This window comes from Actinia tenebrosa, unplaced genomic scaffold, assembly GCF_029948245.1.
Source record: "Actinia tenebrosa isolate PJP-AT-01 unplaced genomic scaffold, QUT_ActTen_1.0 PGA_scaffold5__44_contigs__length_20552954, whole genome shotgun sequence".
NCBI lineage: Eukaryota > Metazoa > Cnidaria > Anthozoa > Actiniaria > Actiniidae > Actinia > Actinia tenebrosa.
In genome coordinates this window covers 4,619,155-4,633,140 of record NW_028292582.1, presented here as the reverse complement: position 1 = coordinate 4,633,140, position 13,986 = coordinate 4,619,155, and the positions used below count along the sequence as shown (strand labels likewise).

Sequence of the window (13,986 nt, the reverse complement as noted above, 5' to 3'; positions counted from 1 at the left end):
CAACAATAAAAAAAAAACAACAACAACAAAAAAACAGATTGTCTTTGAAACTTAGTGACATCCAAATGAACCAAACAACCAGAAAAATATTAACTAAAACAGTGATTTTTTTTAACTATAATAATTAGGCCATAACGTCGACTGCACATATATATGAATATATAAATATATATATCAATATCTTCACGTTCAAAGCATTGTTTGTTTGAACCAATCACTATAGAAAGCTTGTTCAGCAAATGGTTTTTAGGCAGCTGGCTTGGCGATAGTCATCGACAGAGCAAATATGCTAAGAAATATTATGGGTTTCATGATCTGCCCTCTTCTCTAAATCATCACAGCCGTATGTACAATACATTAATTTTTCAAAGCAAAAAATAAAAATTATTTAAATGAAATGCTAAAAAGGCATTGTCCAAACCGAATACACAAAGTGTTTTCATTAATCCGTCAGTCATACATGTCAGTTGGAGTTAATATGGAGCCTAAATCTTTCTCCATGAAACGAGGGATTACTTAGGGTAATTTGTTATGACACATGAACGGGAAATAACGCTTGCAATCGACGAAAATTCGGCACCAGATGTCTCTTTACAGATGGGCTGCTTCTGGTGAATAAAAGGCACGATTCTGGAAAAATGAAGGAATAGAGAGAAAAGAGACTTGAGTATCAGAATCTAAACCTTTTTCCGACACTAATTCGTGAAAAGAGGGAGCAAAGTGAATTGAAAAGTGAAGAAAATATTTGATCTTTAAAGTAACTTGATAACTCTCGAACAAAAGAGAGGCATCAGAAAGCCAGAATAGGGATATCTAACCAACCAATCAGATTTGAGCATGAGCGGTATTTATTGTGGCTATTGTCAATAGATAAAATGGTCGCGATTGGATCTAAGATGCGAACCTTTTTAAGGGACTAAGTAGATAACATACAGGTGCATTGAAAATCGAAACAATGGGAGTAAACTACGAAAGATATAAAACTTTAAAAACTACTCTTCTACGAACAAAATCCAAAGTACACGACCTAAGTAAAAGTATCATCACGCTCATAGATGCAAAAGCAGTCGGCCCTTAATTTCGCCATATATTTATTTAGGTGCAACTCTCGAACCTTTGTCTCTAAAACATGTATTAATGTATTGTGTTATATTAGAGTTTGTACATAAAAGATACCGCCAAAACACATGCTAAATGTCCAAGGAAACAATAGGAAATAGCAGAAGCGCCGACGGAGTCGGAAGCTGTGAATTCAATCTAAAGCTTGAAACAATAATAAGTGAGGTATAGCTTTGTTTTATTAGAATAGCTTGGAACACAACGAAAAAGCTTAATTTTTAACAAGGAAATCGGATTGGTGATGATGATGAAAAAGACACTCACAAATAATAAAAATGGGGGAAAATCTGAAACTAAATAATTTCTGGCTGAAATATTAGGAATCAGAACAACCAAAAGCAAAGAGTAACTTGTCAGTTGTTTTGGAGATCGCTAAAAGATTGCGTTTTGTCATTACATGTTATCTCCGCAAAGTTTTTCTTTCTGGAATAATATAGATTGAAGATCAATATCTTATCTCGTTTTAATACATTCTCAGCAATTTAGTTTTGACCGGCACACATTTTGTATCTATATAATAACGTTTGTGTGATAACGATACGCAGGATGGTGTCATATTTCAGGAAGAAAAAACTCCATACTTTCATACTTCATACATTCATATTTAATAAAGTTTCGTTCGTACAACCATAGAGATATGGACTTCAAGTATGACCAAACTGCGGTCCCGTCTCTACTATATGATCGAACGTCATCACTAACCAATAGCGGTGGGACACGTAATCGTTCAAGAACCATTGAGGACGTAAGAAACCCTCGTGGTAGTGACCATCTTCATTGCCCGGCTACACGACATACTCACCACCTGCAATGTTTGAGTTTATATTTTTATAATCATATAAACACGATAGGACTACATACAGACACGTGATCTGTTCTACGTGTATACCCATGGGCATATCACATGTTGTACTTTTCTTTAGTTTATACTTTGTTAATTTGAAACACCATGAAAACTAACTGCTTTAACGTCACGTGACCCATCACCTATTTTGTACTCTTCACAGTTTCAGATTACTAGTATGTATATTACATTGGGTACTGTGCTTGTAACACCATGGCAACGACCTGCTTTATGACTAGTAAGGTTAGCGACACTACGTGCCCGTCATGTGACCAATCACGTGTTTTTTGCTCTTTGCGGCGTCAGATTGGTGGTATAGTATATCATGGGTACTATGTTTGAACACCATGCATGATAACAACCTGCATTATGACATGTAAGGTTAGTGACATTGCGTAACGTCACGTGATCCATCACGTGTTTTTTTTACCCTTAGTTTATTATGGGTACTGTGTTCGTAACACCATGTTGACGACGACCTGCTTAATTTTCTAGAACATGAATTACTACCCTGCTTTATATGGCTCGTAATAATGACACTACGTGACATCACATGACCCATTGCGTGTTTTTTACTCAATACGGTGTCAGACCAGTATATTATGGGTGTTCGTAATACCACGTTAACAACCTGCGGGTCCGGTTGTACGAAGCCTGGATAGCGCTGCCCGGCGGATATTTTCTTATCCAGTGGATAAGTCGATGCTCAGGTTTTACAATAAATTTATCTACTGTATAAGATTTATCCGTCGGATAGCGCTATCCAGGCTTCGTACAAGCGGGCCCTGCTTTAGTGACATTTAAAGTTAGTTACATTACGTGACCCACCAAGTGTTCGTTTACTCCAATTCGGTGCCAGATTAGTATATTATGGGTACTGTGTTCGTAACACCATGGTGACGACCTGCTTTAGTGACATGTAAGGTTATAGTGACACTGCGTAACATCATGTGACCTATCATCTATATTTTATCGACCTTTTTAGTACGCTATTGGTAGTTTGTTGTAACTAAGTCACTCTTACATGCCTTTATAGTCACTCGGACCCATCCAATACCCCTATCAATCAAATCTTGTCAGTAGGCCTTGTACATACTATACAGAGCTTCATAATAGGTGGTATAGTCTCCCTCGCATCCGTTTTTAGTGTCGGTCTTCACGCAACGACACTAAAAGCGGATGCGAGGGAGACTACATAATAGGCATAGCAAACTAATCTCGGACGAAACACGTAGCCCAAACATACACAATGTTTCCCAAATGTGTTATTTTTTTACTCTTTAATCTTAAACTTTTCACATTTCTTTCTATAACTTTCAATTCACAATGGTGATTGTCATGGTCCCCAGGGAAAATGTATGACAATTACAGCTTTATTTCTTTCGTAAAAGCAAGACACACTGATATACTTCTTATCTTTTAGAGAGGAGGGGGAGCGGCCGGGGAATTAAGACGGGCATCAAATATTTACAATTGAAAAAAGGATGTCACTGATTTTTCTAGTATAATATTTTTTTCTTGCATTTTTGCAATTCAGTTTTTGTTCGGTTAGGAATTGGGGGCCACTTTAAAATTTCAAAACGACTAAGCCGGGAGGGCTAGCACATCGGGCACGCATGCTACTAAAACTATTCCTCTGGCCCCGTCCCCCTTCTAAAAAACTGATCAGAATGCACCCTTAATACACGGGCTTCAAGTGATCCTAGATTGAACTAACGTAACCGCTTTTTATACAGGATTAACCGTATTGTCAGTTCCACAACAGCAGTAGTAAATGATGCAGACGAAAATAATGAACGAGCCTCCTCCACCAGCAGTTGACGCAAAGACGGCTGCTGTTGAATCGATGAATGCATTCACTGCAACTAAAGCAGAATGAAAACGTTGTATCGATTAGTCAACGCGCGTTTTATGACACTTTTGATAGAGGGATTGTATAGAATAAGCTAAGAAGGGGGGGTGTATATTGATAAGTAGTACACTGAACTTAGCTTGGTTTAATGCCGATTAAATATTACGGAGAACCTGAAACTGGTGTGCATCATTGAAGAGGTTACGCGGTGAATTGTGCCTTACATAACTGTCCTGCAACCCTATCTCAAAATTTAGCGAAATGCATGCAGCTGACTCTTGATCATCAAAATAAATCTGACTAATATATGATTAATTGCTATATCGGTTAGTCAATAACCGAAACTCCTTGAATTACTTGTAAAACGTTGTGGCACTAGACTGATCAGTTCCATAAGTCGGTGTTGTCTATTCTGGATATCACTCACACACCGTCACTAGTTAGCCCACAACGGGCCTTAAAGGAGCGAAAACTACCACTTATGGAATCAGTCTAGTTGTACACAAAATGCGCGGAAATCTTTCATTTCTCTCTTATTTAGCTGCATATATAGTTTAGACCACGTGCATTTTCGAATTACACACCTAATGATCTCAGTATCGAAATTCAGGACTTGTCCAGTGGAAGAACAGGAAGAAGAGCCAATTTGTGAAACCACTGTTAATTAACATTTTTCATTTTCTTTTTATCACTGATCACTAAATGTCAACAGATGGAACTTCATCAAGAAAAAGCACTTAGAATGACAGTTACGTACATGTTCTGTTATGGAACGTGTTGTTTACGACAAACAACAATCCTGAGTTTCCATAGTGACAATGCGGAGGTACGTCATCGTTTTTAACGAAAACCCGCACGAAAGGCCGAAATAATACTTTGAAGAGTCATCGCTAACCACCCTTAGACATTTAATTCCTTGAAAAGATTCTATTTATAGTTCAGCTTCATCGTGACATTGCTAACTGTTTTCAAGGCGTATACTTACCCACGAAGTGAAAAAGCAACAAGCCGAGAACCCAGCAAAAAAAGCCTCGTGTGAGATAACATCCTGACTGTTCAGTTATTCGTGATAGATGTCCTAGAGAGAGAGAAAGAGAGAGAGAGAGAGAAATACGTTATGCTGATAATGTAGAGAGATTCAGTAAGATACGACATAGTTAGTCTATTAACTACGGATACGAAGATACGGTGTAAGGCCCTAGCCCTCGACTCTACTGAGCCCTGACTCCACGAGTTCTGCTTATCCAAATCGATCTTCACAGATGTTTCTTATTTACTGAGTCAGTAAAATTATGAGAAAATACATCAGTTTTAAAATAGCTGATAAACCATCAAAAACATAGAACATCAAGATTTCATGTTGTTTATCGTCACGATGATGATTTCAGTCACAAGAGTAAGGGTCTGTGCGTAGGTATCCAGCAATTTTTTTACCATCATCATGCCATCGCGGCAGTAGCTGGGTTCCTAAACGGAGCCGTCACACGTTGAGTGTTTTTGCCCCATCAAATTAAGTTAGGGTTTTATCTTAAATTAAGTAGTTTCTAGTATACCTACCCCAAAATGCGAAGCAGCCTCCTGTAGATCCACCAAACCTTCCCATCTGTATATAAATCGGGCTGAAGTAGCTGTGACAACTATTTTGCACTGAATTTGGCTTGGCTTTTTATTTACCGTCATATCTGTCTACCTTTTCCATCCCTAAACCTTAGTCTCTAGGGACGTCTTTGCTATCATGCAAACCAAATCACCAATGAATGTGGTTCACGGCTTGAGCCGTGCAAGGATCATCGATGTTTGCTGATGTCTTAGTCATTGAAAATATATTGTTTGATTATGTACATAAGCAACAAGGAAGTAGTTCGTCAATATACATACATACATACTTTATTAGCATTCCCTTTCGGGCTTTTCAACAGTACCAATTTACAATCAATAATTATAAAATCCGTAATTAAAACTAAGTAAAATATAGAAGAATAGAGAAAATAAAATTTAAAACTACAGTACACATTGATTATACCTAAATGCGAGAAAGCTACCACAGGACACCCGCGGCACAGCGGGATGGGAATACACCAAAAGACAAAGAAACAATATTACCAGTGATCCTCCTTTGTCCCTCAATGCACCCCCACCACACCAAACCACAATGCCCCCCCCCCCCCCCTCCGTATGACTACCTAAAATCTAAAAGTCAAAATTTGAAACAAGTGTTATAAAAATGCACATTAAGTGAAATAGTTTTCCAGCATGTCGTTTTTTAGTCTTCTCTTAAAAGCTCTTAACGTTCACTGCTTTAATTCCTCATCTATATTGTTCCAAATTCCTCACGTCTCTATAACGGAAACTGCGCTGACCAGATTTCGTCTTACACAAAGTAATATGCAGTGACTCACTATTTCGGGTATCGCGATCGTGGATTGCATTGCGTTTACAAAATATTCAATATTAATCAATATAATAATTTAAAATGATAAATTGGTCCGTGTATTAAATTTTCTTGCACTCTACTTCCTGATATATAGAGACCGAATCTCAGAAATCTAATCACACGCACATTAGTACAAAGTGATATGTCCGCATAATGGTACACGTTGACCGGTGAGTTGTTTCCTATGATCTCTGCAAAAAATCACCCACGTGCTTCATAAGAGGAACTGAATAAAATGCTTGGCTTGTAAGGAAGTAAAAATCCCAAATGAGTCATATTATTCTGATTGCTTAAAAAACTTTGAAAATGGCTTCATTTGTTGAAAATCGCAATTTAAAAGCAAAATTATTTTAAAACCTATTTTGTTAAAAATAAGCTGAAAGTTGCATTTTAAAAGCAAGAGCCTGCAGTTTATTTTGTCCTGGTCAGCGGCTTTTTCACTGAAGGCCGCAAAGATTGATGGGTTCGTTCTCTCAACTCTTCGGGATTCAAAATGGTAGGTCTCGTAAAGATAGTAGATGAAAGATCCACTTCCATCTCGTATTATATTCGAAATATTGTTACATTTCCGATCGCCATATGATTCTTGAATACTTTTCCTACGTTATTTTCTTTTTTTTGGTGTAATCCAATGAATTTTGCTCGATTTACGAGCTTTGTTTTGATGTCTTCTCATCCTGACGCCGAATGCTGCTTTATGTCAGTTTTCTCTTCTTTATCATTTGCCAAATGGTCTCGACTGTAAGCTATTTCTAACGATTAAAAACCGCAGCAATTCTTCCAATGCTTCTTTGTTTTGATTCTCTAATTTTGATTACAGTGAAATAAGACCTTTTCCATGAATTCGATGTGGGAAGTCTTGGAAAGTGTCTTCGATCATTGCCTTAAAAAATGATTACATTGTAGATTATTTTGCTACATATTTGAGCAGTGAAGACCATTTTCTTCTATCGTTCATCTAATGCTAAAGTTTTCTTCGTAAATCTTGTGAATGCTGTTGTTGTGTTTATAAAATCAGCTATTTCAAAGGTTGTTAGAGGTTTTGTTGTTTGCTCCATGCTGCTTACTAAGCTTGAGATGTTTTCATCTGTAAATGCTGACAACACAAATGAAATTATGCTGGAAAAACATGAACCTTTTGCTAATTGAATTGAATTGCTGTTAGTTTAAGTTTCTGGCTTGGTATGCAACATTACCTTCACAAACCTTATTTGAAATAGCTGTATTCTGTCTTTGCAATAAAGCTTGGTGCAGGTATTGTAACATTTGCTTGAAAATAATTCATTTTTAGGAATGTTAGTATGCTATCAAGCTGTTCAAAATCTTATTTTCTTGTAAGATCAAATAATGATTAAAGTTCTTTCTAGCTTTCAAATGATAGGAGAAGGTCATGAACTTGCCAGAAAGTCTAAGTGAACAGCTTACAAATTACTTATCTATAAATAGTAGCTTAAGCCAGAATATTTTGCACATTTAATGGAGCATTCTCCAATCCCTGACCCTTAATGAAACCAAACCTGTCTTTATATTTTATGTTTTAAAAGGTTTCTATAGATTTAATTTAGTTTTACTACTGTGAATGACATTTTATTTTCTTAATTCCAGGGTCGCGTCAGGACAAAGACTGTCAAGAAGGCAGCTCGCGTTATTATTGAAAAATATTACCCCCGTCTTACTCTTGACTTCCATATCAACAAGCGAGTATGTGAAGAAATTGCAATTATTCCCAGCAAGAAGCTGAGGAATCAGATTGCGGGGTAAGTACCTTACTAATGTTGGTGAACATATGGGGTGCTAGGGATTTGGCTAGGCTAGCCACCAGCTATTAAACTCTCAAAGATATACGATTCTGAAAATGCCGAGTCGTGCCCCTCATCATTTAAGATTTTTTTTTAGTTTTTGACATGATATTTATTGTGGAAAGAACACTGCTTCAGCATGGAGCAGTTACAGGGGACCTTAGGGGAAAAAACCAAATTTGCATTATAGTGCGAAAAAAGATCTAAGGGGCTCACCCTATCAAGAATATCCTCTAAATTAGAATTGGGATTTAGGAATGGTAATTTTCGACTCACATATAACACCAAGTCCAGGAATCAATCCAGGGTCACAGTGGTAAGAGGGTTTTCGCGAGATGCGAACACCACCCTTACCTCCGTGTTGAAAGTTGCTTTTTTTTTGGAGGGAAAATTTGAGATCCCAAAGAAAATGTTTTACAACAGATGCATGTGATGGCAGTTCTTGGTATTAAACTCACTACCAATACCACTACCAAAGCATTTCCAGGAAGTGTTGCATGCTTCCACTCATGTTTCTTGACTTAAAGATTAGTGCTAGTAATTCAAATAATGTGGGTTACGTTAGCTAACTAGTTTTTATAATTTATTTGGATAGCTTTGTCACCCATTTAATGAAGCGTATCCAGAAGGGAGCTGTACGTGGTATTTCTATCAAGCTTCAAGAGGAAGAACGTGAACGAAGAGACAACTATGTACCAGAGGTAAACTGACCACTTCATTGCCACCAACTGTCTTGCCATTCTCATAAGAGAATATTTTTTAAATAAAAAAGATCATTTGGAAGGCTTTTTTTGTAATGGTAGCAAATACCGTCATGTAAATGGTCTACTGACATTTTGTTTCAGTTTGTACAGGTTTCTGCCCTGGATACAGAACTCATTGAGGTTGATCCTGACACCAAAGAGATGTTGAAAATCTTGGTAAGTAAGGCTAGATTAAGGTCTAGTTACAGTTATTTGTCTTTTGAAAGTGGGTTGTAGCATTGAATTCATTAGGGGGAAAAGCCAACTTGCCAAAACATTTGAACGGATTTATTTTATTTTAAATGATAAATTAGGCTTAAATTTCTTGGGTGAATCTAGGGTAGATTCACTTGGTACCCCAGCACCCCATTCTTGCCCAGGTTTACATACATACATACATAATTACATGCTTTATCATTATAGCTCCCAAAGGGGCTCTTCCACATTTTAATGCATTTTAAATGCAGGAAACCTTATTTCTTTGAGTGCCAAATATGACATTTTCCTATTGAGCCAAAGGACAAAACTCCAGCTCTATATTTGCTTCTACATTTAGGCCCCATCCATATATATCCCGATAGTTTTGAAACTGATTTTTTAATTCCATTTTGAAAACAATTCTTGTCCACATGTGTAGTTTTTGAATCATTTTTGCCAGTTCAAACATATCTGTTTTTGAAAAGTTGTGTTTTCAAGCAGTATACACCTAATTGAAAAAACATTGTTGGGTTCGAGAAGGTCATATCATCAAAGCTAACATGCCAAAGCCATTCTCCGAAGATTTACGCTGGAGAGCTGTTTGGCTGCGGTATTTTGTCTTCCCATGCTCCCCTTTGGTCTTAGCTTTGATGATATATCCTTTTTTGAACCCAACAACGTTTTTTCAATAAGGCGTATTCACTGGATACAAAGAAAAATGTTTGTTTTTAGAAATATCTAGACTCATGTTGTTGGGGTCTGTGCAACTAGTTTTCACATGCAAAATTTCAACTAAGATTTCATTTTGTAAAAAGTTGATGAATATAATCAAGAAATACCATGTTGATCTTTTTGTTGTTTGTTTTATAGGAATTTGGAAGCATCCCAAACCTACAGGTTACTCAGCCAATCACAGCTGCCCAGACATTTCGACCAGCCAATAAGTAGAATGTCCACTACTCTCCTGTGCTATCAATGATCTAATAAATATACAAAGAGAAAAAAGGATCTCTCTTAAATGTTGTTGTTGTAGTACAGGGAGCTTTCATTAAAAGGCGGCTACCGGCAGTTCATCGCTGGATACTTCACCTTCAACTGCAGGCTATTTTGACAAAAAAATAATTCATTGTCACATAAAGTTATATACAAACACCAGTGGCTTCATCCCCCTACTTTTTAGGACTAACCCCCTACTACAAATATTACTGAAAGCTCTGAGTACAGGGCTCAATCTTGGCATTAGTTGCAGGTCAATCTTTTTTGAGGCTAGTGAAATACACTTTCCTGATTTCATTTGAGTGATAAAGAAAGGTTGAACTTGATGTGTTCATACATTTACATAACAATGAAAAGAAGTCCAACCTCCAATTGCAGCCATTGTGATGACTGATCAAGCAAATTCAGGGAAGGGTCTATTTGTTATTTTCCATTATCATACACTCAACAAAACTACTCAATTCTGATTGGACAAAAAGAGTACAATTAAATCCCAAATTGTACTCTGTAGAGTCCCAATTAAGTTGCTCAATTTTGTTGAGTGTATTATAAACAAAAAATCGCACAATCTTCTCATACAATTCGGCTCATCCAAATTTGAAAACATTCAGAACATCACTTGTACCTATAAATTCTGAATTGTACTCAAGATTGTGTGATTTCCTATACAAATAGACCTACTGACTTCTAAAATGTTTGGGTAATAACTTCATGTTTGCAAAACCATGTGGATAAAGTGATTTTATTTTGCCTGTGAAATCACTTAAAAACTGTCATCTCATTTGTCATAAGTTGAGCCGTGGTACTAGAATTCTTCATTTTCATGTTACAGTACGTCATCTGGTCTCATTAGGTCTTTTGTACCTATCCACTAGCATGGCTGCCATGTTTTTGTCTTTTGACCCTCTTGGGAATGGTTGAAAACCACGAATAGTCCTGAGCGGACTCACTTCTATCAACACATTTTGTGAAGATTGCATGAAAACAGGATTACATACTAGAACGATAGCTTGCCTCTTTTCCTTTGGTATAATTTTTCTGTAAAAAGAAGGGAGTTTGAGAAAGAGAGACTCTGCTCGCGGAGAAGAAGGCCATTTACATGTAGGCATTCCAGCAGGGCCGTAGCCACCGGTACGGTACTTCCGGGGAAAAAATACAAGAAAAATAATTTTAAAAATATGAGAAAAACTGAAAACCCTCGAAAACCGGACCAATCAGAAATTTGTGGCTACAGCCCTGTATCCATGAATAACGTGGGTAACGCAATTTGTAGCAAATACTAGAGTTACATGTAAACCCTATTGTCTTCAAATAATTTTTGCATTTGGTTCAGTTTTCTATGCATTTCATTTTGCATGATTTGAAGGCAACAGACTGTAACTCTAATATATGCTATTCGCGAGCGTGAGTTCTTTAAAAAGCGTGACCTTTCATTAGTAACGAATTAACTTTAGTCAACAAGCACAAGAGAATGTGAATGTTGTAATTGATCGAACTTGATCGTATTACACATGGGCTTGATAGTCAGGGGAACTATGGAACCTCGAATAACGATCCCTACAAAACTCGCTTGATCTGCGGTTTTTACATGGATAACTCTTGTTAACATCAAACCATTGAACTTTATTAAGTCATTTAGCATCTATGTTTGTAAAATGCCAGTGTACGCGTCAACAAATGGCACCCGATTATTAAGCAAGAGGCGTTCTCTCCACCAGCGATCAACAACGAGAGCAAACTGTCTTCTTACAAAGCAACGCAATAATGCACTAGAACTACATTCTCGTCTTGTGGGAGAATTCCATCGTCAGTCAAAGCTACAAGAACTTGATAAGAAAGAGTGCTACACCGCTTGGTTTCCCCTACTGTCCAAGCAAACAGACGAACAAAACCCCCCTCAAAAGTTAAGTACTCTTCGTACAAACATAACGCATTTTAAACCCATCAAAAAACGAGTTTCCAGTGCAACAGAGGTTGGTCCTAAAGTCATCTGTGATCGGCGTTATATTCTAGACGACTCTCGCTTATGTCGACATTTTTGCGAATTACTTGGACCTAATCTTTGTATTGATTGTACAAGACTTAAAGAGCGACTAGACGCCTTGAGGGAGAATGAAAAGCCTCTTGCATCATTACATTTGGAGAGAGACCCATTTACAGCTCTAGTCTGTAGTCATTACTATGATAAGGAATGTGAGAATGACGAGTCAGACGAAGAGGTAATTGTTAGTGATTTATCAGATCACGAAGATTTAGACCTTGATGCGGAAATCCTAAGAAAACAATCCCCGGTATCCAAGGTCTATTTTAGCGCGTCCCCTCCCGGGAGAGAAGACAGTGGCTACTCGAGTCGGGTGAGCTACATAAAAGATCTTACGCGACCTCAATCATGTGCAAGCCTCCTAAGAAGCTTTCCGACGACACCTTCGACTCCAATAAGAAGGGAAAAGACAAGAGTACGAGAAACTAGAACTCAAGATAGTCTGGTTCCGCTAAGTCCAACTCGCGAGGAATCATTAGATGTATATGGATTCACGAAGACACTCGAAAAACTTCAGAAGCGCAAAGAGGTTTTAGGCTTGGATAACAAGTGGCCCCGAGAGAGAGTAAATAGTCCTAAAGTATCTTGGCAGAAGACTCCTGTTGAACCTATACTCATGGAATTAAAACTTATTAATTTTACTCAATACGATAAGCTTGGGTACGAACCTCCCCCTCCTGAACCAGAACCACCCGAACCAGTTATCCCGACTGACGAGTTTGGCTTTCCTTTGATGGACGCATTACAAATATCTCCCTCGTAGGATCTATTGCAGTACCGAACTTCCTACAGGACGATAAGCTTAGTATATTTGCTCTCAACGGCCCATAGGGGGCATTGCTGCAAATAAAATGAGTTCGCTCCTATGGCTGCATGTTAGACGAGTTACTCAGTGCAAGTAAGAACGAGTTGCTGCATATTAGACGAGTTACTGCAAATAAAAAACGACTTACTTGCTGCATGCATGCATGTTCGACGACAAGCACTGCTCGAGTAGTTGCCGCCGCATTAATGGGACTGCTTATTTATTTGTGAGTGGGGACTGAAAAGTGCTGGTCTTTGGGTAGACTGGCAGCCAAGTCGTAAAATGCCTTTGGGATTTTTTTGTCTTCTCCTCGCGGAAAGTGCATTCTTACGCAAGAGTACCCATATATTGATTTGAATGACGTGTTCATAGATTAATGGCTTATAGATTGGCTTAGCAGCTGATGATGTAATTCCGGGCTTTTGTTTAGAAGTAATATAATTGAGCAGTAAAAAAAGATTTCTAGGATTGTAATTCAAATATTTATTATTGTTGCGTAGAGAGAGTTTAAGAGAAACACACCCCTGAAGGTCACCAGTAACTTTTAATACGATGTACAAAAGTTTTAGGACAATCTTTTTTATTAACTTCTTGGTGCTTAACCAACTCCCTAAAGTCTAACTGACTAGATTTTTTTAAGCTTCAAACTTTTATATTCTTCATTTTTCCCGGCATAACATTATCCGGATTATCTTATTCCCGACTTAATTTTTTGACAACCTTTCTTCATTTCCTCGATTTTCCCGCTCTATTTCAAAATTGAAGTAGTTCAGCCAATCGCGAGCCGGTATTTCTTTGACGTCACACGGACTCCTTCCTCGTTTTGAAGAAGAAACTCGAAGAAGAAACAACGACAACCAGACGCAAAACAAGGGTGTTTGCAGCTTTTCTTCTTCTTTTGACTGATTTGCCTTCAAGGTAAGACTAGTTATGAATAAAATAAGAATGAACTTATCATGCATAATATTTAATTGAAATTTTTAAGTTAAATTTGGATTTCGTTTGATAATCTTTTGCTCTACATAAAATTCTCCAAAGTTTTGATAAATTATAGCTTTTATTTGAATTTTGTTCAGTTGTTTCTAAAAGTCAAAAATTGAGCAACGAAAGAAAATAACAACTTAAAATTTATGATGAATGCTATAGACTCCATTC

General features: G+C 37.4%; 2 protein-coding genes and 1 long non-coding RNA gene across 3 annotated transcripts; 2 read left to right on the top strand and 1 right to left on the bottom strand.

The window, feature by feature from the left end:
* Positions 1–3,215: 3,215 nt before the first annotated feature.
* LOC116303649 (uncharacterized) lies at positions 3,216–5,589 on the bottom strand. The gene is made up of 3 exons (XR_004197977.2): positions 5,373–5,589; positions 4,801–4,893; positions 3,216–3,828 (listed from the first exon to the last, which is right to left on the bottom strand). It is a non-coding gene; the product is annotated as an uncharacterized LOC116303649 (long non-coding RNA).
* A 1,108-nt stretch (positions 5,590–6,697) lies between these two features.
* LOC116303643 (small ribosomal subunit protein eS17) lies at positions 6,698–10,008 on the top strand. The gene is made up of 5 exons (XM_031713220.1): positions 6,698–6,745; positions 7,855–8,006; positions 8,644–8,749; positions 8,903–8,968; positions 9,860–10,008. Exons 1-5 carry the CDS (start codon positions 6,743–6,745, stop codon positions 9,935–9,937), a joined length of 405 nt encoding a protein of 134 aa, XP_031569080.1. The 5' UTR covers positions 6,698–6,742; the 3' UTR covers positions 9,938–10,008.
* Positions 10,009–11,316: 1,308 nt separating this feature from the next.
* Positions 11,317–13,305, top strand: LOC116303642 (uncharacterized). Its single transcript, XM_031713219.2, has one exon. The coding sequence runs from the start codon at positions 11,641–11,643 to the stop codon at positions 12,787–12,789; it is 1,149 nt and encodes a 382-aa protein (XP_031569079.1). The 5' UTR covers positions 11,317–11,640; the 3' UTR covers positions 12,790–13,305.
* The last annotated feature ends 681 nt before the right edge of the window (positions 13,306–13,986 follow it).

What these genes read in the sequence shown, in the direction of transcription:
- LOC116303643 (XM_031713220.1), top strand. An exon ending in CTGAGGAATCAGATTGCGGG is followed by an intron (nt 8,007 to 8,643) that starts GTAAGTACCTTA and finishes TTATTTGGATAG; the next exon opens with CTTTGTCACCCATTTAATGA. An exon ending in GAGACAACTATGTACCAGAG is followed by an intron (nt 8,750 to 8,902) that starts GTAAACTGACCA and finishes CAGTTTGTACAG; the next exon opens with GTTTCTGCCCTGGATACAGA.
- LOC116303642 (XM_031713219.2), top strand. Translation starts at nt 11,641, where the DNA reads ATGCCAGTGTACGCGTCAACAAATGGCACCCGATTATTAAGCAAGAGG.